Genomic DNA, 27615 nt, shown 5'->3' on the forward strand with positions numbered 1-27615 from the left:
CTACACGGCGGAGAGGTCCATACGATTGGCTGAGTTGGTGCTTTTGTCCCATGTGTTCATCTTGGTAGGCATCACACCCTCCTTGTTTCCATTCATCTAGATGAGAAGACGGGAAGGAGAGAGTTAGACACAGGCTGACAACAAGAGAACAGCTTTCCTTTTTTAAGTTAGCATCCAACAGCAGGACTCACAATGTCCGAGTTGAAGGGCTTCACATTGATGTTTCGGATGGAGCTGCTGGTGAGGGACCACACCTTGGTTTTATGTTTGAAAGCAGCTCTGACCTAAAAACAGATGTTTATGGTGACAAATGCAATCCACTTTTGAGCCACAAATCAAGTACAAATACACTTATTTCACAGTTTCACTTTACTCCAGACAATTAGATCACAACAGAGAATAATGTCCCTTTAACATAAATGTAAGTAAAGAATCATTTGAATAAGGTCTATAATGCTAGTTGTCTTTCATTATAAACTTGTCAAGGTGAATAAGTATATTTAACAAAAAAAATATTTTAGTGTTGAAGTGTTTTCTAGAATAGGACATGACATAAAAAATATAAACAATCATATAACATATCCAACGTGTTTACCTCAGAGTTGAGAAGACAGTGAAATAAGAAAACAAAGAATCCCTGAAAGAAAAAGGGTAGGAAAGTGTCAATTTTGGGAGGAAATTTAAAAATAACTGCACACAATTTAGAAAAGAAGAGATCCCATAGTGAAACAACGTACTTGTAATGAGTTAAACACAGCGAAGATGTACAGGAACGGCAAAGAGTGCGTGTTAAGGGCAAGAACACCAAAGACCCAAGAGATGCCGAGTATAGGAAGCAGCACAGCTACAGCCTTTATTGTCAGCCTGGACACAAAACAAGAGACAACATGGTTATATTATCAGCTTTTAATACAAGTACAATAATCAATGATTTAAAAATTGATTGGTCTGATCATGAAAATCCATAAACTAACCTGACTGCATTGGCATCTCCATGAACCTTGTAATTCTCTCCGCTGATTCGAGATATGATCCTGGTCACAGAAATCAGGATGCCAATGTTCACCTGGAGATCAGAAGAGAGCTTATACTGTGAATATAGATGAAATGCACTGGCATAGGAGAATAAAAGTTTACAGTGAATTCAGATTAAAATGTCCATCATATAAGGGGAGCAATGGGGAGATGACAAATGCTTATTTTTGCAAATTCCTCACCATGATGACAAACAGAGCCGGTGCCACAAAAGCCCAGATGGCTCCATTCTTCAGTGAAAGCCAACAGCTGAGAAAGCAAAGACAGGTGCAGGAGTTAAAGAAAAATCACATTGAACGATATACATTATAGCTGTTAACCTGAAGGCATTGGTTTTAATGTGTTTTCTTTCATAGGTTATGTCATTCTTACACAACACCACCAAGCTTTAATGGACCCAAATGAATTCCACATAATCCTGTATATATATTTATCTTTTTAAGTGCAGGTCATACTTACTTGTCAACCTCGCCATAACTGTCCAGAGCTGATGTCATGGACACTACACATATGACCAATGGAGAGCCTGATAAAACACAAAGAAAATCAACACACATGTTACAAATTCACTAATGTCACATAATAACCCTAACTGGATTTGTGTGATGAGGGGCCCTGGTCCCTGGGGCAATAACGTGATGTGGAGCAGCTTACTTACATCTGCTATACATTTTTAGTTTATTGTTATATATATATATTGTGAGTGCAGTGTGACTGGTTTGATTCTGGCCAGGGACCTTTGTTACTTGTCATATGCGCTCTCCCTCTCCCTTCTTTTCTTCTCACCTATCCATTGTATACTTTCAAATAAATCCTACAAACAAATACACATTAATAAACGAGACGTCAGTGCTCAAAAAAACATGTTGAAATCAAAAATAATCCAGCACTAGATCAACACAAACACAAATAAGGGCATTTAGATAGAATCATAATTCAAGACACAAGCATTGTCCCCTAGTGGTGGAGGTGTTCTTAATAAATGTATAAAAATTGAAATAATATTTTGTTTACATTCCTGGTTTCCCAGCAACAGGCACTGGGTTGATCCTTGAGGCCCCACAAACATCCTGCATGTGTTACTATAAAAGTCTTACAAAACTATGGAGCAGACTATAAAGTCCCTTCAGGTAATAGATTAGATCTTGTTGGCACATGAAACATATCTTGTGAGAACAAATAAATGTATGAACAGCAAACAATATTCCTGATGATGACAATCTGGTGTCTTTGTACAATAGCAGCAAGAATTTAATTATATGTCATTCCACAGTTAGCTGAGTCTTTGTGCATCGTGGGAGATGCTTACATGGTTTTTAAATTATCTTGTGCGCAAAAATATCACCTGTCAGGACTTTAGGGTCTGTGTAGATATAGGAATAATAATAATATTTTATTTTAAATTGTGCATTGTTTACATTCATGTTTGCCTTCTAGGCTTCTTCTTTGCTTCCTTGTCTTTGTTGGCACACAGTTATTTTATTTAATGCGGAAAAAACCTCAACCAACAAGTTTAAAGTGCATTGCTCCCACGCTCCTGCTTGTGGACAGCACAAATACTGAAAGTATCTTCAAAACTGCTCCATGAAATCTAGTCAAGTCACGCACTAAATCTGAGGCTCCACCCGACTCTGGACCTGATTCTGGGGCTGTTGCCCAGATGCAGGCATGGTAATCGACATGATTCACCAACATTCAAATGTTCTTATATAAACAGGAAACAAAAACGTGATCAGGAAAAGTCTGGCGGACTGAAAAGGTTTCGACTAAGGCCACAGGAGTCTAAGTTAGCACATGTTATAGCCAAATAGTGATTTCAAAAATGTTCATATGGTATTAAGACTTCTAAAGCATCATCTTAACACTTGCCTCACCTAATTTGACAAATATTGACGACTGTGAAACTGTGGTCCAACCAAGCAGCATCTGTCTTTGTACATACTTACTTTTCCACATACTTAAACACAGTAGTGGATTTATTTTTCTGCCGTGCTGCTAATTGCTAATTTCTACTAGGTTTTAATCTTTTGGCTTCTAGCATGTTACAGCACAAGGAAACTTTTACTTTGTGGGAGGAAACATGAGATAAAGTAGTCCGCAGCCTTTATCACAGCTAATAGCAGCAGCAATTCATTAAAAAATTAGTATTTTTATGTATAATAGTTATACTTCAGACTGTCTGACAACTCTCCAGCACATAATTTGCAGTTGGCCACACCAGATGAAATTTTACTCTGGCCAGAAGAAAGGAAGTAATAAAAAGGGATCATTTTCCCTCTAATGGCTTCAGCATGTGAAAGAGAGACCATGCATTCCCCGGCAGCCAAAGACAGTACACGTATGTCCCAGGTTCTTTTCATCTGTCCATCAACTCTGGTTTGCTGTGATCAGGAGAGGCAATTGTTATGCTGGAATGCAACTCAAAGCACATTCAGACCTTCAAAAGCAGGGTCAGAATTATTTATTTGCCACAAATAATAATGGACCAGTTATGTGGAATAAAGAAATAGTGAAATCATATTCACACTAATGGCCTGGCATGAGGCAGAGGTGGAACACTGGGTCAAATAAGGGACAATAAAATAAAAACCGGATACTGTTTTCTTCAAACAAGAATAACATGAGATGAAATGGAAATCACACACAGAAACATCACGCAAAGGAACAAGTGGCGGGCAGAAGTGAGACATGGGTTTGTTATGTTTTTTTGTCTGAGTGTGTTGGAGCAGCAGACCTACCCCAGCCGATGCCGTAATAGTAGAAGTGTTTGCTGCCCTCTGAGCCAAACACCTTCACCACCATACTGTAGAGGTGGAGGCCTTCCACCAGCATCCAGGCGAAGGCGCTCAGGAAGAAGAAGTGTAGCAGGACGGCCATCACCTTACAGGGCAGCTGGGACACGGCACAGAAACAGATCAGGCTTTTATCATCAAAACATTCTCTTCTCATTATGATCTATGACTGCTTTATTATTCACAGGCATTTTGCTTATCCCCACTTGTCTTTTTCTTTTAATCTCTGTTCCGTCTTTCTTCTTCACCTTTTTCTTTTAGATTTGTTATTTGTCATTCATAATTTTAATCATTTAGTTTTTGTTTCTTTTTACCACAATTAACATGTTTTATTCGCTTCATACATCGTTAAATTTTTTTCTGGGATAATAAAATGATTTGATCAACAACATAATCTGTGTACTTACCGTGCCCGGGTCAAAGCGAGCACTGATGAGCAGTAGGATCTCAGCCACCAGGAGGGCGAAGGACAGGTTGGCATGGATGTGGTAGCGTTGGTTACGGATGGTACTCACTGACCTGCAGAGCAACAGAAGGACAACGTCATTTACAATACAGTACAATACAACTCTATTAATCCTGAAGGCAATTTGGTTTATGGCCACTAAAGGAAAAAACACGAGACAGACATTCACTGATAGATATCCACTGAACAATAACATAATCAAATACCATAAAAGAGATGTTCAGTTGTGTAAAGCAAAATTTCTTTAAAAACAAAAATTCTATCTGTACATGTAATATAAGAGCTTTGAAAACATTTCATGTATGAAATTAACTATACAGGTTAATCAAATAAAGTGCATGCAGTATACGTGTAACTCTGTCTGACTGGTGATACTCACGACAGGACTGCAAAGGTGACGAGAGTGATGGTGAGACACAAGATAGAAATGGAGCAGCCAACATAACCAATGGTTGATAGTGCCACCAGGTGGCCAGTAGTGAGCTGTGCACAGAGACAAATCACCATCAACAATGGAAAAGACAACATGTAAAATCATTATTCTTTATCTTTATGGTGGATTTGTTCATTGTGCCTCCAGCATACGGGTGAAGCTATTTCAGCTTGTTTCATTCTGCCTTCATCTTTTAATTCAAAGGGCCCCTGTGGAAATTGTGATGATGAAAAAAGCACAGACTCTCATGAATATTTCTCAGACATTCTACTCTCAACACAATGACACTGTCAAAAAGCTTTCGTGTCGGTAAAACGCTAGAGTTGAGGTCCCAATTTACTTCTGCAACAGTAATAATTAATATATGCCTGTTTATAAAAAGAAAGTAAACATAATAGTCACAGTTACATATTCAGGATATCTCCCACGAGAGGTTTCTGCAGAAAGGCACGCAGCATCATTGAGGACCACGGCCATCAAGCACGCAGACTGTTCTCTCCCAGAGGTTAAAGAGTGGCCGTGATAATTATGTTCCTCCATTGCATAAGGTCTAATGCATCAATGCTGTGTTGGTGTTCATGCTATTTTAAATGTGTGGGTTAGATTCTCTATTAATCGTCCTAACATGTGCCTTGTCATTACAAGAGCAGAGGAGTCCCAGCCTTCCAGGAAAGGGATATGTGGGATGTTCCCTCGCAGCTGAGGGATAAGGCGGCCCACTAATTAAAGAGTGGCCGAGGGCAAGTATAGCATCAAACAGAATCTATACTTAAAAAACAGCAGTGGCCCACTTAGCTGCAATAAGACGTCCTCTATTTAAAGTAGCCATTGTGGATGTCGACCGCACTCCCATGGTGCATATTCTCGTATAACAAAGATTAAGACTGTGGTGTGTACAGGTTGGGTTCTCAACATCGACCCATATGCAGATAATGTAAATGTCTTCGGTGAAGAGAATGAAGATTACCCCAGAGGCTTTAAAAAGGGACAGTTTTTGAAGGATGCTTCAAAGGATCAACTTTTGAACTGTTGAGAAGGTGCTGTGATTGGTCCGCTGACCTGCGCAGTGACCCAAAATAACTACACTTAGTCACAGACTGTCTGTATAAACCACCACAGAAACCGATACTGTGACCGTGTTGGTCTGCTTACAACGGACACATGGGGGAAAGATAAACCTGCCAAAGGCTGCAATGAGGGCTTCTGTTTGGCAGGTTACTGTGTGGTGAACCGCTGCTTCCTGCCAAATTATCCTCTTACAAATCCTCTTATTTTGTAACAAAGACACACGTGTGTATATGACTAGCACAGATGGATAAACCTTTCTACAAGTAAGTTGGACGGTTACTGTTTCTGGCAATTTCTCAACAACAGATTAAAGTTACTACGGAGAAGACCTTTAATTATCATATTTCAAAGCAGATTTTTGACATGTCACAGCAGGAAAAGCAAAAAAATGTAACTAATTGCATTATAGCTCCTTTAATTGAAGAATCCCAGTGAGCGACACAAAATACCAGGACCAGGGCTTATTAAAAAAAACTCCATAATGGACTAAAAGATGGTGGCCATTATTTTGAATGTACATTTCTCCTACTGGCCTTGTGTAAAAGCTCCCACTCAGCACATAGACTATGACATTGAGCATATAAACCTTTTCAAGGCTCAGTAAAGGTGCTACAAATATAAAAACTCCATGGGTAAAAAAAGACATGCAGTGAATCAAGTGATAACTGAACTTGTTTGCGGTCCAAAGCACCATTTCAGCAGATCTCCAGATGTCTCTTTTTCCAAAGTTTGTCTATGGGGGAAATTAGTTTTTGGTCTGCAGTACTGTGAGAGGCCACTGGGACTCAGCTAATCAGAGTTTCATGTGCAGATACCTCAATACAGCGAGGGCCAAGAACATGAACCTGAAGCAGCTTAGTGGAACTCAGCCATCTGAGACTTTTCCCAGTATGATATTAACAAATGTCTTCTGGGAAAGAGTTCAACAATAATAAATTCTACGAATACAACCCTATTTAGTGGCCCAAGAAGCTGTAAGCGCAATAGATATACGGTTGATATGGCTTATAGTGTAAGATAAGAGATGCCCATTAAACCCTCAGAGATATGGTAAATCGTCTGTATTTTATATTGTGCTTTTATATTCTTCACTCAAAGAAGACTCCTTACTTTACAGTGCAGGTTTGCCAGCCACCCATTAACACAGTACATCTATAAGCCACTACCAGCACAACCGTGACAGGTAATTTGAGGTTCAGTATCTTGCCCATGGACACTTGGGCACACATAATGAGGGAGATGGGAATTGAATGCCAACCCTCTGATTAGTAGACAACCTGCTCTACCTCCTGAGCCACGGGAGTCGGACCTCCTGACCCTAACCCTTTTATTGAATGTTCACCAACCTCTGACATTATCTGGCTGCCATGTGAGTCTATCATTGAAAACATGCTGGAGATGAGACCATGAAAACAGTGAGAGTGACTCAAGCATCAAAATTCTGGACTCCAAAGTCAAAATGATACACGTTAAGAGGCTAAGGCTCAGCAGGTTGAGGTGTAATAATACTTTGTGTGTTCATGATGATGAGCAAATATTTCACATTTCATTTGTCATTTGATCATTAAATATTAGAGCAGCTCTAAAGTGCAGCCACAGTGTTATACCTTTATGGGAACCACTTGCATTAGGATGGCAAAGTTGGTGAGGTGGTTGCACAGGCACACAGAGTACGTCATGTTCCCATCTGAACGGACGCAGCCTTTGTTGGACCACACTCCCTCATTTGAGCTGGAAAACACAGCAATTATGAATTATTCACAGAAAGAATTTATTCAGAAGTATATTAAAATACCGATGCTATGAAGAGTAAATTTAGCGCATATAAAAAAAGCTAGACAAGGTTTTTATAGCAGCACTGCTGGCAGGGATCACTCAATATGATCCACAGTGGGAGGCACAGAGAGAAATTTCTCAGCTGAAGTTAGAAGGGCATTCTGACAGGACCATCGCCTGTTTCACATTTTTTCTTGAGTTTCGAGGCAGAGAGGAATAAGGAGAGGAAGCTTTTGAATCCAACTAAAACACACTCCCTTTTAAAATGATTTATTCTGTCGAAAAGGTGCTTTGGCTCCATTTATCAGATCACCATATTTTTCACACAGCACTACAGCTCAAGATGTGCCAAACTGAAACAACAGCACATGCAACTCTGGATGGTTTTGATTTGAAAAGGGGAAATGCACCTTTTCCAAGTCACTGGTCATTTTTTATGATTAAAAAACTTAAAGGCTAAAGCGAAGAACATGCAGAGAGTCAACAAACAAGATCAAAATCTCTTTGGCTCCACATCTGAATGAATGATTGAGACAAGCTGTATTTACATCACCACCCACCTGTAGTCCAAGAAGGCACAGTAGAGGAAGACTTTATTGCTCTGATTTAGAACTTGGTCTTGCTGTTCTTTGGTCTGAAAAAGAAAAGTTGAATGAAGTTGAGGACCTTAATTGTGAGAGAAAAGTATCTGATACAGGAAATCATTTGCTCTATGGGGAACACTGATGAATTAAAGTACATGCTTTGTTGTCCTAAAACTAATAGCAACCTGTTAGGAAAATTGATACAAATGACAGCATGGAATATTTTGGTCAGTAATGCTTAATGCTCATTGGCTTTTTCTTTCCATTTGCACACTCGACAACAGCATCAGATCTCAATTGTTCAGTAAAGATAAAAGCAAAACAAAATAATCTCTTCCGGTATCTGTGACAAATCTTAAACAGATTTTTCATTTTTCCTGTTTACAAAATAAAAAAGGATTCACTGGTGCTTATAGTCCAGAAAACGGGGACTTAAACGTAGAAGATCTGAGATCGCGATAAGCGGCAGAACGACACTGAGCAAAGGGGATTATTACACTGGGGCGAAATCCATACTCTCTTTAGGAATTTGATTATATTTGATTATAAAATCACTTTTTCCATGTCATTCCTTAATATGGTATTTGGACTCCCAGGAGACAGTGAGCTAATGGCCACAGTGCAAGAATGCAGTAATCGGGGCTTGGCCCTGGTTCCAGGTCGAACCGCTACCCTCCTCGGTCTGTCATCTGAAAAAAAAACAACACTTCCATTGGCTGGTTGGGTGGATACCGAGAGACTCCACACCTCTACTCATTCCCCGGGCCCCGACTCGACTCGCAGACTAAGTGTATGATTAGATGGACTGTGTCTGCACCATTTCCTTCTGGAAAAAGTGAGAGTGAGAGTGAAACTGACAGTCAGGCTGTCTGTTTCCTGGCACACGGGCCCAGTGATTCATATTACAAAGCATAGCACAATACGTTGACTTCATTGTGTAACCAAATCGCTGCTCTCATTCTGTCTGTTTTGCACATGCAGCTCTTTAGTCATAATGTATTGGGACCCTGAAGATGAATGCAATACATAGATATTCGTTTGGCACATCGGCGCCGGAGGGACGATGCGTCCAACAGCCATGAGAGACAGTGTGTGTGCAGTATATACACACTGTCATCTTGAGCCAGCTTTGAGGAGCTGCATGCAGGCCCTTGGGTAAATTTACTGCTCCTCTGTGGACAATTCACTTTTTTATGGGGTTTTAAATTAAAGCAAATGGCAGAGAGAAACAACTGTAATCTGCACACAATTGTAAGTCTTGCTTCAACGCGGTATATTTGTTCTCTACACTTGCTGAGCCTTTATTGTTCCTGTGCAATGAAGGAAGACTAATTACCCACATTAAGCACAAACTGTAATCCCTGGCTCAGGGGAAACAATCCATCATCATCAAACTCTCATATACCCACGAGACAAGCTAAAATATACATTGACTAAAAGACTAACAGACATACAAGAGGTGCTGTTTGGCCTTTCTTCCTCTATAGCAACTGTCTGTTTGTGGAATATCCATTTTGGGATTTTGAGTTGCTATCTGAGGCGAGGAGCAGGATCCCAAAAGTCACTGGCGAGTGTTAAAATGCACTCGGAGATCTGGCCCAGCTTTGTGAACAGGCTGTTGCCGCCCCTCCTCGTCCCCCCCCCCCATCCTTCACGTCCCACCCTCCGTTGCCCCACGGCCTCAGCATCTATACCAGCCAAGACTGCAGCTGGCGCTCCAACTCTTTATTAGCAACAGAAGGCCAGCAAACGCCGCCTTGGAAATCAATTTGAGCCTTGTAAGGAGAATAGACGCAGAGGGTAAGAGAGGGAGAAGCGGGAGCGAGGGCCAGTGACGGGAGAGTGATGTAGAGTGATGGACTGATGAAAGAGAAGACTCTCTGAGAGAGAGACGGAGAGAGAGGCTGATAAATCGTAGATAGTCATGGTGTTTCTGGCGCTTCTGTGTCGCCATGTCTGCCTCGGTGCAGTCGTCAACCACAGCTTCCACAGTTCGTACTTTAACCACATGTCCCTGACTCCTCCTCCGCAGTTCACAAATATCAAAAAGTTATCAATCTCAATATTCAACAGAAGAAAGAACTATTTCAATAATTGTTTATGTACTTTTTTGACTACTTCATAAAGTGTTAGGCATTTAATCCAGTAGTAACCAACCAAGGGGTGAAGACTCCTCCAAATGTTCTCGAGCTGAACCTGAATGGGCATGAGTTGATTATCACAAATACTTGTATGTTTCCGACAAAATACATCTGCTGCTTGAGCTCAGCTGCGTAGAAAGATTATTTTGAGGACACAGGGTGGAATTTAAAACATCTGGATTTCCTAATGCACCCAAAATGTCTGAAGGAGAGGTATCGCAGGCCGTTCCTTCCTGCAGCAGAAAAACTATACAACCAGCTCTGCTCCCAGTAGAACTACACCCACCCAGTAGGGACTGCACTTTTACTCTGGTTTTACTCTGCAATATTCATTCAGTCTGTGCAATTCCATGGCTTGTGAGCAGTACCTTCCACTGTATGTATTCTCTCAATGTATATATTATTTTTTTACGGTGTAAATACTTGTCTTTATTCTATTTTTATTATATATATATATATATTTATAAAAAAAAACGAAGTATTGCAAGTTTATATACTTTTACTTGCTGATGTTTCTTTTTGACTGCCCTCTTGCTGCTGTAACTTGCAAAGTTCCCTGTTGTGGGACGAATAAAGGTCATCATTACACACTAATAACACACTAACACACTAGGTAATAAGATAATGTTTTAGATAATAGATATATAATGGTGTATCCTGCTGACTCCCCGATACAAATATACCCGTATCAGCCATTCAGCCCAACACGCCAATTATTTTTAACTGGGAACAAAAGGCCCATAACGTCAAAATGAGAACCACTGCTCCTCATCGGATCCGTTCTCTACGTCCCTCTGTTAAATAGCACACCTCGTATTTTTTCTTATTAATAAGTGGTGAGCCTGCTGAGTAAATCGATGAAGGACAAAAATAAACACTCTCATGCATCACAAAAGCCTTTAAGTCAGAGACGACGTTCAGAACCCAGCAATTTGTAAAAAGGCAAGACTCTCTGTCCTCTGTGGTGTCTCTCAGACCTCCCGTGACTGGCAGAGCTGGAAGCCGGAGCCTCGCTGTGGTCGAGCGTATATGCCTCAGAAAAATCCCAAGACATGGGCAACTCCTGGCCAATTTACGTCTCGGCTTTTGACAGCTGGATCTCAAACAAGGCGCAAATAAAGAAAAGATGGAGAAAACTACACAACAACCATCATCCAAGTCTCAAGACTCAACACAGACGGATTGGCCTGGTACTCAGAGAGACGCCCATACTTCTGTCTGAAATAACAATTACAGTTTACTGAAGTGAAACTATTTACATGCAGCTTTGTATTCACAGTTACATCTTAAAATATACATTATTATAATGTAATTATATGCAGCAGTGAACTAAGAGTCAACACTGTACTGTTAACAAACTCAAATGGAGATTTAGAAAATATATCTTTTCTAGTTATAGTGGACAATATATTTCATCAAATATGCTCTAAGTTCCACTTACTTTGAACTTGAGAGCATGCAAATTGGTTAAACGCTACGAAAAGGGCTTGTGATTGAACCTTGAGTTATGGTTTTTCTTTTCTTTTTTTCCCACAAATGTAAAATATCATTAATGAAACAGTCATGCATACACCCACTCATTCCATCCTGCACTGGTACAACAATATGCAGCCACAAGAGCAGTGAGGCATATTTCAGGAGCAAAGGAGTCTAAATAAAAGCCTTGGTTTGTGCTAAATTTAAAAGAGCAGTTAAACATTACACAACTCTGTGTGTGTGTATGAGAGTGAATATAACTGGCCGATCTTCTGCTTTTTCCTCAAACGTTTCACATATTTGGGAGCACAGAGCGCCAGGGTGTAATTTGGGCTGCACTTTCTACATTTGGTATAGATATCAATTTTCAACTGTAGCTGCCATCAGGGCCCATAACAGCACATAAAGTCATGAAGCTACCATTATTATTATAATTTCTTTGCTGAAGTGTACAGTAGGTGAAAGTGTTTGTTGAAAGAGAGGCTTAAGATGTAGCCAGGATTTGATAATGGCTAAATTGTTCTGTATAACAACAGAGAGGTCATACACACATTTCCCAAATGCTGCATTGACTGCTGTTAAATTTAGAAAAGAGAGGAAACTCTTTGTTGTAGTATGTCTGGGAAAGGTACGGCCTAACATTATTCAAACAACCAGCTTTGGACTTTGAGAAAAACTTTCCCCTTGAACCACCTTGAGGTCAATATATTAAAGTATCGCGCTGATGGAGCACAGATGTCATCGTTGTTGTAACAGGGCTTTTCAATCACAGGCCAGACTTAAGCCGATCCGCATACAGCATGTGGAGTAACGATCTGAATCCATGCAGCAAAACACAACTGGCCTTGAGTGAGATCATGCTGTCAGGGGAAATGTAATAAGACATGCAGCTGTGGTCTCAGCTCAGTCTCTGAGGTAGCCTAGACATCGAAAAACAACGGGCCGTGCTGATAGGCGTGCAGGGTGTGAGGGAAATTCGGGGACACTGAAACAAGCCCAAACATTACAGAACTATTTTCAATAAGGTGCGCTGATGATGTTCAGAAACTCTGTACAGAGGAGATCAGTTCGGTAAGAAACAACAAATGTGACACGTTTTTTCCTTCTCACAATGGGAGAGGTTTTCCATGCCTTTCCATGTGTTCAATTCCCACGGGCTTTCATAAGGAACCATTACACTGTTGCTCTGGTCTCTGGCCTGTTTCTGCCGGCGTGACAAGTTGAGGGCTGCATTTTGAGCCTTTGCAGGGAAGTTTAAAATGTGGGAAATATACTTGGTCAAACTAGGGTCAACAATAACATTTTGGCTGCGATGTTCAACGACAATTGTAGTTGTATATCACCGTTTGTAAACCTGGGGAAAACCCGGAATGAGTAATACAAGACTTCAGTCGTTAATCAGTTGTCAAAATGGTATTATTGTTTCTGTAGGAACACACTCAAACTGACAGAATCTGCACCAGGTCCATTAGTTCTGTCCTCTGTTCAGCTCGTAAGAAGAGGTGGTGGTCTCATGGTTGGAGTGGGTGATAGAGAGGGGGCCCTTTAAGGGAGGGGATGCAGAAGAATCTTTTAGCAAGAGAGGCAGAGCAATAGCTGGCCCGCCATCTGTGATTGATCAGCATATTGGCTCACACAGCCTGCGCCTGTGTGTGGATGGGTGTGGGTGGTTAGGAGAAAGAGATTGAGGGAGTTGAGTCTTTGCCCACAAGGTTTAAGCTGGGCGTGTGCTGGGAGTTATAAAAAGACTGGCAAAATAAAGAGCAGTTATGACTGTGGCAGAAAGAACTGATACCAGTGTTGGCATATATGATTAAATGATTAGGGAGTGCAAGTATCGGAAAGTGAACGTGCCTATTTTCGAAGTTGGTGAACAATCAATCCATTATTCCCAACGTGTATGGGAAGCTCCAACAAGTCTAGACATCTTTGTCAACACGAGGCACAGTTTCCTCGCCGACCCTGACTCTTTACTCACTTCCCACCAAAACTCAATTTACATTACGGGAAGGAACAGATGGGTAAACATAATGGAAAACTTAGACACTCACAGTTTTTTGTCACTATAGATGAACATTTTAACTGATGGATAGTGTTTGTAAAAAAGACAAAATACCCAACCGTTTAATAACATTTTAAGAAAAATAATATTCAGCTCCAAAACAAGATCAGCCAGGAGGTAATCCAGCACTCAACCTCTGGTAAAACCGTCTATTAAGTGGTAGCAGTATATTAACTAATTTGTATCTCTGTATTACAAATGTAATGAAATACAATTCAGTTGAGGGGCAGATCGAGGCCACCAGCAGTCTCCCTCTGCTGCCACCCTGCTCCATACTTCCCCTCAGCTGCCACACTAACACACTGCTTTATAAGCCTGTAAAGTCAGGCCCCCCTGGTCAAAATCTGTTTTTAAAATCCTCTCAGTTTTGACCCCTATAAATTAACTTTGCTCATGAAATCAATCTTTCCATTCATTCACCTCATACCAAGAGTGTGATGCTTTGACAGAAGAAGAGGACGGAGAGGCAGTGCTGGCCTTTTTTTATGTATGTATTAATGTTTAACTACAGACCCCAAGGCCTCCCACCCTCCTGTTTCTTCTCTTCTTCTTTCCTTCAACCCTCTCAAACTGAAGTGGACTCACAGTAATAAATCACTGACGGAGCCAGGGTCCATTCAACACCGCAGCTGAATGGCGTGAGAAAGCACGTGGGCCTCCAGCAACCTTGATAGCACCTTGCCTGTGTATCAAACCCACTCTGGGCCACATAAGGCGAAATTTCGGCTCTGACTGAGTCAGCTGGGAACGGCATGACCTCAGCGGGCTGTTCAGTGAGCTCAGAGGGCATCAATCAGGACTGCGAGGTCACTCAGACACCTACCGCATGGCTTTGACCTTCACTTAGTGCTACCTGCCACGACACAAGGTTCTTTTTACATGTCGGTGACTCCATCAATCCACGGTACGACACCTTTTATCATGGTAGGTGTCAGATAGAGAAGATGGATGGCTTTTGGGTTTGAGCCATGACAGTAGGCATACAGGATTTGTTGTAACCATGACAGCATGAAAAGACAGATGAGGAAGCAAACATATTTCTGCTTTAGACACAGTCAGCCCCCCCGCTCGGTTTTAATGAAGTCATATGGGTGCTTGTCTATTCTCAGGGGATAAACACAGCGGTCAGTTGCAAATCACGTACTCTCGCCCACCGAACTGGTGCCATGAGAGGACATCTTTAAGATTGAACTTGTGCAGGCAGTAAACAACGACATAAACAATGGCAGCAAAGGTCTGCTCCATAGTGCGTGTTAGCCACCCTCCCTCGCTCTAAGCTGGGGAGGTGATAAATATATTCCAGTTGCCAAAGACATTAAAACTCTAAAAATAGTCACTTTTTTGACTAAATCCAGCTTCAGGTCTGCACTGCAATCCAGCTGTAGCAAAACACTCCCATTCCTGGACATGTTCACAGCCAAAAGCACTCAGAGCAAAATTACGATGCAGCCCCTAAATGTAAATCATCGTCCAAACTATGCAGCCTAAGCACCGCTGAGAAGTGCTGGCATGGAGCGATCCAATCAGTATGCTTTGGTAATAAGTATAATAGCTTATTTGTAATGGCTTAGGGAGGAAAGAATGTAAGAGAGCTGATTTATCCTTACATCAGAGGTGAAAGGCAGTCCAACTAAAATAGAAACACCTTGACTCAACAGGCAGCAGAGTTGGTGAGCATCTCCAGCACTCCCAAAACAAAGGAGATCTTACAGCCTCTCCCATGGTGTCCGCTAAAACAAACAAAGTAATCCTTGTCACAGGAACCAGGCCAGATAATTTCAGCATAAACATTTATTCCCCAGATGAAAATGACGCTAAACAAAGCAATATTGCCATGGTTTCATCAAGCTGCATGGTTTTCATTTGCACCACGAAGAGAGAAAACAAATATATTGGTAATTCAATTCAATTAAAAGCATATAATTCTTGTAAGTGTCTTGTAAATCAGAAGTACATTATTAGGGGTTTGTTACATTTATTATTAATGCCACGTGCATTGTTCATCTAGTTAAAAATAATAATAACTTTAAAAAAATCCTGTAATTTGAAAAGAAATTACAAAAGTAAACTTGCTCTGCCACATTTCTGACTTTACAGGGAAGCAGACTAACACGATACACATTTTTGACTTTATATTCATTATGAGTTTCAACGGCATTTCCCATGGAAAACTGGCACGGCGGCCCCTGTCATAAAGCAGCAATGAAAAGTATGTTGTTCATAAAATAAAGTTATTGTCCCTTTCAAAGCACCCTAAGCCTACAGTTGAAATATCCATAATCAGTTTGCTCCCTGGAAGCCACATGCTCCATGAGGGAAAAATTATTTGTAACGAAAACCAAAAAAGGCTTCGCTCTTTGTGCTGGTGAGTACCCAGCTGCACTCGCTTCCGTCAGGGACACACACTCGTCTGCTTACATAACAGAATGCCAAAAATAGAGAAGATAGTTTTCACATGAGAAGAATCCGGCTACTCTAGGTAGACCATGGCCATCTATCCTCTGAATAATGTGGAACCTAATAGCTGTGCCGGCCAAATGGAACAGCGTAACATTTTCCTCCCGTATGACTGACTCACCCAGAAAGTAAATGGTAGATAAAGACATGAGTCAAATGAGAAGAAACTAGGACACTGAAACTTACCAGAACGTGTGTGAGGACAATCTTGATGAGAGGTGTTCCAGAGAGGTTGACTGACAGGGCTGGTGAAGGCTCCACCTTAAGGGAGATGAGACAGCTCGCTATCTGGATCTTGTGATCCTTGAAATCAGAGGCTTCGTTAATCCTAATGAGCAAAAAAAGAGATCAACTAAATCAAACAGAGGCAGAAGTAAGAGGCACAGATATGGAAGGACACAAACAGATAGAGTGAGATAAATCAGAAAAGAAAACTCTGTAACCTGGCACCTACGTCAACACATGAGTGTTACATATGGGCCCAGGACAGTCACATTTAAGTGGGACTTTGATCATTCAGACAACAGCAGTATTGGCACCAATAGGCTTTCAAGATCATCTGATATGTGACATCAGCGTCGTACAAGCATCACTTCTCTATCAAAGCAGATACAGAGGTACCATCCTACCCATGGAGGAGCCCGGCCGCGGGAGAGCCACGGGAAAAACAATCTCTCCGAATGTCACATATTTTACATCCTGTACTCTAACTTCTATGATGGGCAAAGTTGCGAAAAAACATGTTGTTTAATTGCTGTCGTGTCAGGTTTAGTGAAAATAAACACTTCAGAATGAGTGGAACAAGCTGGTCCAGGGATATGACAGTAACTGGGGGGAGGGGTAGAGGGATATGAAGCGCTAATAGCAGGGTGTATCAGTAAGAGGAGGGTGAGTGGTGAGATGAGAGATAGGCGAGAGGACAGATAAGGCCCTGGCTCCAGGCATCAGCGGCTCCGTGGCTCAGGAAGCTGGGGCGTCTCAGGACCAGTGGGCCTCATTCCCCGCACAGGAAGTGGGTACTGCCAAAACTAAACTGGTACACTAAAGCTTTTAAATTGAAATGTGATAAGATTGGACTGGGCTGGGCTTTACCTCAATTAACTTTTGACCGTGGGTGTTGTCCCTTCCGCTTACCTGGTCTTGACCGGGTTGATTTCCTTGTAGTAGCTGTGCATGTTGTGGTAGAAGAGGCCAACAATGGTGGTTTGAGCTGGGGGGGGGGAAGAAAACTCATAGATGAATGTGAAAGGCATCATGGGCAGAAGGCCGGGAATGTAAAGCGGTGCTGCTAAAATGCTCACAAAGAAGGGAAGTTAATTAACACTGCCTCGATGCAGCACGCTGGCACTAGCAGGCTAATAGGACGACTGTATACTCGCACAAAAGTGAAAGGGAGAGGGGTTGCAGAACACATGGATGTCGGGAAGTCTTATTAAACCTCTACATGACTTCACCCAAAGTGCAGGGGGTTTGATCCCCCACCCGTAATCCGACCTATCATCCAGCTCGGTGCAAGATAAACAATTTATTGGAGGAAATCCTAAATGGTCCTGTTCCTCCCTTCAAAGACCTTTTACCCGCGCCCCACCGACTAGGACAACAAAAGCCTGCTGATGTCAAACAAATGTGCGCTGTGTATGCTACAGGGGAGATTTTACCCTTCCAAAAAATGGTTTCAACAGAATGACCCCCAGGAACAAGTTCCACAAGAGATCTTGAGGTGGCCAGGAGAGAAGAAAATGAGAAAAAAATCAAAGTATACTACAGTGTCCAAACACACCAATGTGTCAAATTCTCTGTATTTAATTAGGATATAAAACCTCCCCTTAGAGCATTTCATACAGCCAGGTATTCAGAGCTATATGAGTTAATTTGGTCCTGGCACTAATGTGTCCAGCAATGACTTATATTCCATTTCTGACAATAATCATTTCAATGAATTATTAAAAGGGTTTCTTCTAGTGTCCGTACGGCAACACAGTTGCAACACAGCCAAGAGAATCTGACCTGAACACAAAGTTAAACAAACACAGTTTTAATGCCCACTGTAATTACAGCTCTCCTCTACTCCGCTATGTGAGTCCATTCTTTTTAATGACAGAGGAAAGTGGAGAAAACGTGCTCTCTCTCTCACTCTTTCTGTTTTGAATAAAAGGGTAACTGCCAACATTAAAGCCATAGCTGGACTTCTACAGTGCACCATAAAGCTGCACAAAGGCTCTCATGGCACTCCTGTCCTACACTGTACGCTATGTTAGCACTCTTAAATCTTAGCATAATAAATTACAGGCCAATAACGAGAGTCTCCCTGCTGGACAATTTTCTCTTGGCTGCAGCAGAGCCCAAATACTGTGCAGCATTCACATTTAACCTAGATACTGGTTTCTGACAGTGATGAACATGGTTGGGATACTTTAGCCAATTCAATACAACCTGAAAAATACACTCAATCCATCTAGAAACCGACCAATGTCAGTTAGAATATTCCAACATGTATTGTCTTTTAAATGTGGCATTACATTTATTTCTGAAGAATCGCCATCTTTTGTGACTTCACCAGTCAAAAACCATGGCAACCACGTTTTTCACTTTTTAGTGTCCCCTGGAAAAAATTCGAATGTGTTGTGATCTTAAAGTGATTTTGTGAGTATTTGGTTGTGTTATAAATTGATACAAATCTTTTCTCTGTTTGCACATATTTTTTTTGCGTTGCGTTGAGCTGTCAGGGCTACGAAAAGATTTCTGTAGAGAGAAGCCTCAAGATAACAACAATTATGTTGTGTACATCACACAAGGCACGTCACTGAATATATATTTTGCAATATCACACTTACTCTGCAAAGTGAGAGCCTCCCCAGGCACAGATATGTAGCTCTTGCCATGTGTAGGGAAGCGATAATGCTGCAGGTTGTAGTTCTGCGGGACCTTCATGAGAGAATAATCTGTGGGGATCACATATTCGAAAAAAGTGAGAACAGAGAAAATAAATCAAAAGTGTAACATCCAGTCAGCTTTATCAGGGGAGGGTCAAAGATGTCAAGTGACCCTTCGGGAGAAAGACACAAGCAGGCTTAGAAGCAAACAAAGTGTTATACAAACAAAAAAGACCCACACCCACGAGAGGCGGCGTGGAGGGGCTGGATTCCTGCTTATCTTACCCAAGTTCTCCTCTGAATAAGAAAACAAATGATGTCAGCTTGATGCTCCGTGTCCTCCAACCATAACCCTGACCACACACACTACAAACAGTGAGTCACCTTATGGGGAGCTGATGGCGCACTGACCTGCAACAAAAGACGTTCCACCCAGGGTGATGAGAGAGTTCGGGCTGGGCTCCAGGTTCGTCACCATGTGTTCCATCACTCGGTCCACGGTCTCGATCAGACCGCTGACCACAGGGCTGGACTGCTGCTCAACGAACACACAACAAATGTCCACAATCAAATGATTGTGCATTGACACTGTGTGAGACACTCATTTCACTTTCCCACGGCCCATAGGAAACTTTGATGATGCACACCTAAAAATCCTAGCAGAGAGTCTGTGCAACAAGTGGGGGAGTATTTACAGGTATTCACCAGACAGGAAGGAACAAGGAAATCCAGGGTTTTTAGAGTTTGACACACAGAGAGTAAAAGTCAGGCTATCTTGGCCTCTGTTGCTAAAAGGTTGTTCATTATTTATACATTTTCTCCTCCAACTTAATGGAAGTGCTAAATACAGCTGGAGTCTCCCTTTATGGAATGAGAACAAAATCAGAATGGGACAATTACTTCAGCAGTTGGACATTGGCCACTTCAGCTACAAATTACAATTATCTTTTAATGTTTAATGCTACAGTTTAGCATATAGCTATAATGCTAAGCTATGCCAGAGAAATACAAGTAGACAAGAGCCATTAAGTCAGTGGATTGTTTGAATTGAAACATTAGCTGAAACTCTGAAGTGAACTGAAATAAGCAGTTGTGTATTGTGTTATATGAGATGTTAGAGCATTGATGGATTATTTCACCCAAAAGATACATAGGGTCATTGAAGATTATTCAAATATGCACCAGGAATTATATGACACAAACATTTGAGTTCAGACTTTGCACATGCATTTCAACTGGCTCAAGTACAAAGTGCAAACTAGCAAGTTATGCAGCTTTAAAATAAAAGCAATACGGACCCTGGATAGAGAGGGAAATATTCACCAATCTGATCAGAAGAGGTAATCACAAGATCAAAAGATGGTTTACTGAACACAGTATCTCCCGCCCAACTTTTACATTCTCATGCAAGAACATCTGGTTCAGCTTGCTCGTGCAAAAACAAGCCTGCTTGTTCTGAGCTGTAAATGTTCTCAAACCACATACTTGCTCAGAATGTCTTTCTTCTGGCCATAATGTGTTTGTATATGAGAACGAGACGATTTTGGCCAGGATAAGTGTACAGTACAGGAAGCTGCACATTTACATTCAGAGCATTGTGTTGTAGTCAGCAGTACTCTCTTATTAAATGTGTACAGACAGGCACACTGCCAGATACTGTTATTGCACTTGGCACCAGATAAGCCAAAAATATGTTAAAATATCCAGCTCATAGAGCTCTTAAGTGCCTTGGATTAAAGTCTTCACCAAATTGCATATGTTACATTATGTCATGTGTGAGCGTTGCACAATAACAGCGTGAACTCATTTACCTCTGGCAGCCCAGGAGAGGACAACACTTCTTCCACACTTTTGAGAAAAGCCTGCGGGAAGAAAGTGGACATCAAGGAATTGTTGCATCATATTCGGATAGTTGGGCATCGCGACTTTGTGTGAACTGGTTTTGTAGTGTAAAATGTGTGTGTGTGACTGTGCTCCAGGACCTGCGTGAGGTTGTTGGCAGTGTTGTGAGGAATGGTCCTGTTGGGCATCACCTTCAGGAAGCCCAACACTGGCATTGGGTCCGGATCCGGGGGGCTTTGGGTCTGCTCCCCCTGACTGCTGATGACAGGAGGACTCACTGCAGTGGCTCTCTGGGAAGACAGCACATCAGGCACCTAATGAAATCTGCAGGCACTTTTTCCAACATACACAGGATGTTTGGTGATGGATGAGTTCGGGGGATTCTCTTTGGACAAGTAATTCAGTGCTGCTCTTGTTTCGCCTAGTGCCCTACAGGGAGATATTTTCTGTGTGGTATTGAGCAGCTGTCTCAGCTGTCTTCTATTTTCTTTCTTATTCATTTTCTACCTCTGAAGCCCTTTAATAAACAGTGGTCTATTCACATTTGTTCTGTCCATTTCCCTTTTCCCCCCTCTTCTATCTTCAGAATTAAACATTCGCTCATGAGACGCTTGTGTTTCTACTGATTCAACAAAAGCATTTATCTCTCTTCCATGATGACTTTTCTGCCTAAAACACATCTCCAATTATATCATACAATGTGTATGAGGATGCTGCATTTGTGAGCAAAACGTACATTGAAAAATGTGTTTACTAATGTGGTATAACATCATGTTTTGGTATCTGTGCTTTGCTAAGTCTAAGCGGACACACTTACAGTTGTTGTTGTTGTTGAAATGACTTCCTTGAAGGATCTGGGTGTTGTGGCAGAGACAATGGCTTGACCTAGAAAAGACAATAAATAAGACTTAATTAAAATGGGACAGGAACCGCACCAGTGACCTGCAGGTGTTATTCACTCTTTATCTCTGGACGGTTTCCAAGTTTAGACAGACGCTGCCTTTTTGTCATTTTATTATTAGAGCTTGTGTTGAACTTGACCAGACTCAAACTTTCACCGTGCAGATTAAAGTTTACGAGGAAGGACCATGCTATGTCATACATAATATTCTGCCGTCAGCTTCTGCACAAGGCTGAGATATATTTGACGTCTTTGCTGTCATTTAATTTAAAAAACGGCACCAAGTAGCTACCAGAAAATGGCCATATATGGACAGACGGTATCAGTGTGAACCATTGTTGCCCATCTTTGGTGCAATGCAACATTTTATATGAGGGCTCTAGAGAAGTAAAAATATTTTTCTGTAACCATAACACTCATGCTCTTTGTGTCTGGTAATGGTCTGTGGAATATATCGCTTTTGGTAACGACTTTGAAGAAGAAATCAAGGCAGTGCGCACTTTACGCTTCACACACTGTGATCGGTTGAAGCTCCAGCAGCATCCAGTAATAGTTTTCACATAACACCACGCACAATGGGAGAGACAGCATGCACCCTCACTAATCAGCATGTTTCATAAAACATGTATTTCCTCCGGCTTTCAACATTTCCTTGAACCTACTGGGAAATTTGATATTATTATCCCTGAGCAAACTGAACTCTGAGCTCTCATAAATATCAACATGTTTTTGTCCATTTATGGCACTGTACATCTGACCAAGGGAGACAAACAGTTAGAGAGCAAAGACAGACAGGAGTGTGGGGGTTTTGTCCTAGCGTGTTAAAAGCTGTCACTTTGAAACAAAATGATCTGCCCCCTGCAGCCCAACCTGCCTCTGCGCTCTTATACAGTAAATACTTATAAGGCAGAACTATGCGAGCCATGGCACTTATATCGTCCAAGGTCAGAAAACAGTTTTGGGCAAGAAGAGACATTTGAAAGGGAGGTTGGTATATTTATACAGTTTAATATCTTGTTGTTATGCATGAACACTGTGGACGGAATGTTAAATTGCAAAGGACGGAAATTGCTTTTTAAACCCGATTTCCTCAGTGCAGAGTCAAGATGGAGGAAGAACTTTAATAGATATGCTTTGTCCTAGAATGACAGGAAATACTTTCCAATAGAGCGTGGTTTCTTACCTATGGCTGCGCTGTAGTAGAGCATAATCTCGTTTTGCGGAAGGGCCCTTTCCCAGATGACAAACTCATCAAAAGCGCCTGTTAAAAAGTGACCGTACGCCTTATCGTTGACAGTCCCGATGACCAGGTCAGGGTAGGGGTCGCCGTAGTTCGCCGAGACGTTGCCAGCTGCGTCGCCGGCAGTGAAGGTGCCGTTGATGTAGACCTTCAGACCATCTGTCTTTCTCCATGTGAAGAGAATGTGGGTCCAGTAAGGCCCTGAAAACACACAGAATAATGGAGAATAATGGTTTGTGTAGAGGCAGCCGTTTTACAAAATAGGCCCAGTGAATGATATGTCCGTGCAAAAGTGGGTAAATGAGCTAAATAAATCTAATGGGACAAACTGGTCAAAACAGACACAGAACTTCAGCTTATCTTTTTCGTAGCTACTTAACTGACACAGTGGAAGAAAACTTTTGGGTGAAAGAACTGAAGGGAATCACTTCCTAACATTCTTACTCACTGTTCCACTGCATGGAAGTAGTGTATAATCAGTGATGTGTTTACTGAATGTAACACATAGGGAACATGAGCCTTGAACGATAGTCAGTGACTCTCTGCCGGAATCAGACCCAGCAAATATCAGCTAAATTCCAAACAGTCTATGAGTTAAAAAGGCTTGAAAGATATTGAAAATAGCATTTATCTCTGATATTCAGTGTGGGGACTTATGAGTAACCAGATATACACCATTCAGCTGCACTTCAGTTCAGTGGGTGGGACCATGCAGTCGCAGCTCCAGTCAAGTACTGAACAATTCGGTGAATCAATCTCGTAAACAAATGTTTTTAAAGAACTGATTCTTGAGATTGAGTAAATTGAGCTCAGTTTTTGTAACACTGTTACACTTTGACAGCCACATTCTGTATGTTAAAAAACATAGTTGCTATCTGACTGACAGTAATGAAAAATTGTCCATTGCAGTTTCCTCTAGAACAAGAATCCACTCAGCTTAATTAGTTCAAAACAGTCTGAAATCTGTACATATATTCAACTTATTGTCATATGACAGCATCAACTCTAAAAATCTATAAAGTTGGAACCAGGAAATATCTGCATTTTTAAGACTTAAAAGCTAGAACTGTTAGCACAAAACACAATCACAAAAAAACTTTCAGAAATACATTTGTCAATTCACATCGTGCAGGTATTTGTTCAAGAACCAAAGTGTTGGTCTAAATAAAAAGTATCCCCTGATGTTGGCACTAGATTAAAAGTTCATGTATCTCACCAAAGTCATTACAATTAATATGATGTTAGCTTGTTTGAAATAGCTCCAATCAATAATCATTCATCAAAATAATTGCTGATTCATTTCAACCAACTAATAGATTAAGGAACTACTCCTTTCTTCCTAAATGTTATATTTGTCCTTGCTGTTCTTCTGGTCCTCAAAGCTCTTTACAGTTTAAGTTTACCCACAGAGAGAAGAAAACTTTCTTCATCTCGTTTCTCTGAGGTAAACCAACAATATGGAGATTCTCAAAAGACAATACATTCACTGTCTGAAACCATGTCTGCCAGGAAGGCAAAACAACCAGAAAACTACTCATTTGTGGTCAGAATATAAAACACATGGGCAACAGACCACCCCCCTCTTTAAACAGCTCAACCCTCTTTTTCATTTATTTATGGCGAGAGTTTTATCTCTGGTGTAACATTCTGAAGACATTGGTCAGAGGGCACATCGAGGTTTTCCTCCCTTTTGTAAAACACCAAAGAGATGATTGACAGATTTGGACAGTATGTCCTCAAAGTTGGACATGTCCCACTCTATGAGAACAAGATGACACTTAATCCTCTATAACTCAACACATCAACATTGAATTATTGACGCCCCATGAACACAAGCTTAAGTAACTGCTGGAAAAACAAAGGTGACAGAAGTCCTTTGAGAGAAAAGTACGGACTTGTTTAAGTCACATCATGTCAAGCCTCATTTGGTTTATTCACTTTTGTCAAAACACTTTTCAAAAAAACATTTAATCTCAGATGACTGCAAACTTTATTTTCAGCCAGCTAAAGGTATTGGTCAAAGTTTGAACCCGTGTTATGTTTCACATTTCTAACTCAACCTTATTAAAGAGGGAAATAATCACGTCATTACACATCCATGATATTTTTTTATGCTTTTTGATACGGCAAAAATATTTTTTTCTTGTTAAAACAACTGTCTGGACAGACTTTCTGTCTGATCAAATTCAATAAAGAAACTTGTAAAAAATTGCCCAAAATTCAAGGGCTATCAAAAGTAATACAAAGGCAGACTGAGTCACAGTACCTGGGACTTTGATGTTGGCCTTCCATCTGTGGTTGTTGCCTCGAGTGTAAAACTCCACATAACCTCCATGGGGATTGGTGAAGACAGAGAAGCCGTTGGATATAACTTTCCCTCCAGAGGCCACAGCATAGCGGGACTGGACTTCATGGTTTTTCCAAAAAAAGGAGAAGGTAATCCCTAGTGGATGATGGAAAATCATTTGTCACCATCGAGACAAGAGACTGAAAATGGTTTTGAAATATTATTGGATGCATTAGCTCCAGTGCACTCACCCTCAGGACCACACAAAGTAGGGTCACTGATGCAAGAGTTCTGGTAGTTTCCAAAGTGAAGGAAGGTGCCGCCATTATCTCCATTCAGAAAGATGCCCTTGTTAACCATTCCTTCAACTATGTCTGTGACAAAGCACAAATCAGGGACATAAATGTGCTTGAAAATGTGGAGCCAGAAGTTTGACGACATGTCATACAAATATGTGTTTATTTATCTGCTCATTTAACCAATACAATTATAAAAAGACACTTAACAGTAAACTAATAATAAATTGTTCTTTAACTGATCTGCTTTATTGGTGTCTCATAAAAAAATATCATAGACATTAACAGTTGCTTAAACGTATTGGTGTTTTGCAATTCTCGTTTGACTTAATGCTGGTTTAATTAAAAGACAAGAATTCTTAATCTCGTGCTGAACAGGCAAGACACTGAACAGGGAGAAAAGTGTGAAATGCTCAAATCAACCGTGTGTGCATACGGACGACAAACAGAGAGCAGTGGATGGTGCAGAAACTGAGCGGAAAGTGATTTGATCCTCACCTACTGTTGCAGAAATGTTAGTGTAGGCAGAGTCATTGGTATACACATAGGAAGAGTTATGGGAGGAAGGGAGCACAGTGTGGTTGTGGATTCTGAGAGCTGGACAAAGACAACGGAGAGACAACAGTGATTCACACCTATACAGACACAGAACGGGAGACACAGGAGAACAGTGAAAGCAGGACAACAGGAGGAACGTGGTGTGCAGGTATGAGACAGAGTGATGCTGAGCACACGGTGGCAGCGCTCGAAGGAAACTCGGGGACTCCACACATCATGCTCAAGTCTATACCTGATCCCTCAACAACATTTCTTTGACAACATTATCTAACCGGTTTACTGACAACATGGCTGCAAATACAGTAATTCAGAATTTAAAAATCACATTACTTCACACATTGGATATTTAATTTAATCCTATAATTTCAGTGATGAATCTTGTATTAGTTCTGAGAACATTTAAAAAGCATGATGGCTGTGGCTGAAAGGTGGATGGTGCAAAACAGCTTGAGACCATGCAGAGTGCATCCAGACAAAGCCATTTAAAGGTGGTGTATAGAGCTAAAACTGTTTATGTATGCACATACTTATGTTACTTCCGTTAATATAACCTGGTCTCTTTCCAATCTGGTCCCACAGCTCATGGATTCCGTCCACAGCATCGAGAGGCCAATAATGTGAGGCCGTGCCCAGCACCTGCAGGCCTGGACGGAGAGTTCACGGGTAAACAAGGATCCAGAAAGAGCTTTTCCCCCCAATCAGCCTTGGTTTCATTACTCCAAATCGATTTTCCTGGCACACCGCTTTGGATTTTGGGTGGATTAAAAGATTGATCGTAATGAACATAACAGATGTATAAATTGTTTATTTAACTCTTCTGATTAATGAGACAAGCAGTAAACAAATCAATAAAACCCTCTGCTTGGCAGTTAGAAGAAAGAAAAATAATCAGTTTTTAAAGTTCACTGCATATTTTAATCCAAAACAGCTGTATAATGTAACTATATATAAATGTGGCAATTTAAAACACTGTGGAGAAATAAAAGCGATGACACCACTCATACATAAATTCATCACTACCTGGATGCTTCACAGCTTGTACCACTTGAGCATAAACCTGTAAAGAAATTAAATGTATTTATAAAAGCTGCTATATATACATATGTAACAGATGATCCGTTTATATTAGAAAATAGGGATTGAATGTGTTTTCATAAGCTTACCTTGATACTTGAGACAAAAACTGTTAAAAGGTGAAATCGCAAGGAAAATTCCATAGCTTCAGGAAAATTGACGATTTACAGTTTTTTCCTAAAACAACTGTTAAATCTCCATGTAGAAGTGAATCCTGGAGGAGTCACTCATTATTCCAAGATGTGAAAACTTCT

General features: G+C 41.0%; 1 protein-coding gene across 1 annotated transcript; it reads right to left on the reverse strand.

The window, feature by feature from the left end:
• adgrd1 (adhesion G protein-coupled receptor D1) lies at positions 1-27504 on the reverse strand. Its single transcript, XM_061072291.1, has 26 exons — positions 27451-27504; positions 27308-27344; positions 26815-26931; positions 26228-26326; positions 25685-25807; positions 25413-25589; positions 23090-23347; positions 21823-21890; positions 21146-21295; positions 20975-21025; positions 19575-19698; positions 19125-19232; positions 17425-17500; positions 16477-16618; positions 8131-8204; positions 7402-7525; positions 4673-4776; positions 4235-4346; positions 3774-3927; positions 1495-1561; positions 1218-1284; positions 975-1066; positions 738-864; positions 596-637; positions 192-284; positions 1-96 (listed from the first exon to the last, which is right to left on the reverse strand). Exons 1-26 carry the CDS (start codon positions 27502-27504, stop codon positions 1-3), a joined length of 2736 nt encoding a protein of 911 aa, XP_060928274.1.
• Between the last annotated feature and the right edge of the window lie 111 nt (positions 27505-27615).

The sequence above is a fragment of the Limanda limanda genome, chromosome 5 (genome assembly GCF_963576545.1).
Source record: "Limanda limanda chromosome 5, fLimLim1.1, whole genome shotgun sequence".
NCBI lineage: Eukaryota > Metazoa > Chordata > Actinopteri > Pleuronectiformes > Pleuronectidae > Limanda > Limanda limanda.

What these genes read in the sequence shown, in the direction of transcription:
- adgrd1 (XM_061072291.1), bottom strand. Translation starts at nt 27,504, where the DNA reads ATGGAATTTTCCTTGCGATTTCACCTTTTAACAGTTTTTGTCTCAAGT. An exon ending in CTACTACAGCGCAGCCATAG is followed by an intron (nt 21,891 to 23,089) that starts GTAAGAAACCAC and finishes TGTCTTTTCTAG; the next exon opens with GTCAAGCCATTGTCTCTGCC. An exon ending in CTGTGTTTAACTCATTACAA is followed by an intron (nt 638 to 737) that starts GTACGTTGTTTC and finishes TTTTTCTTTCAG; the next exon opens with GGATTCTTTGTTTTCTTATT.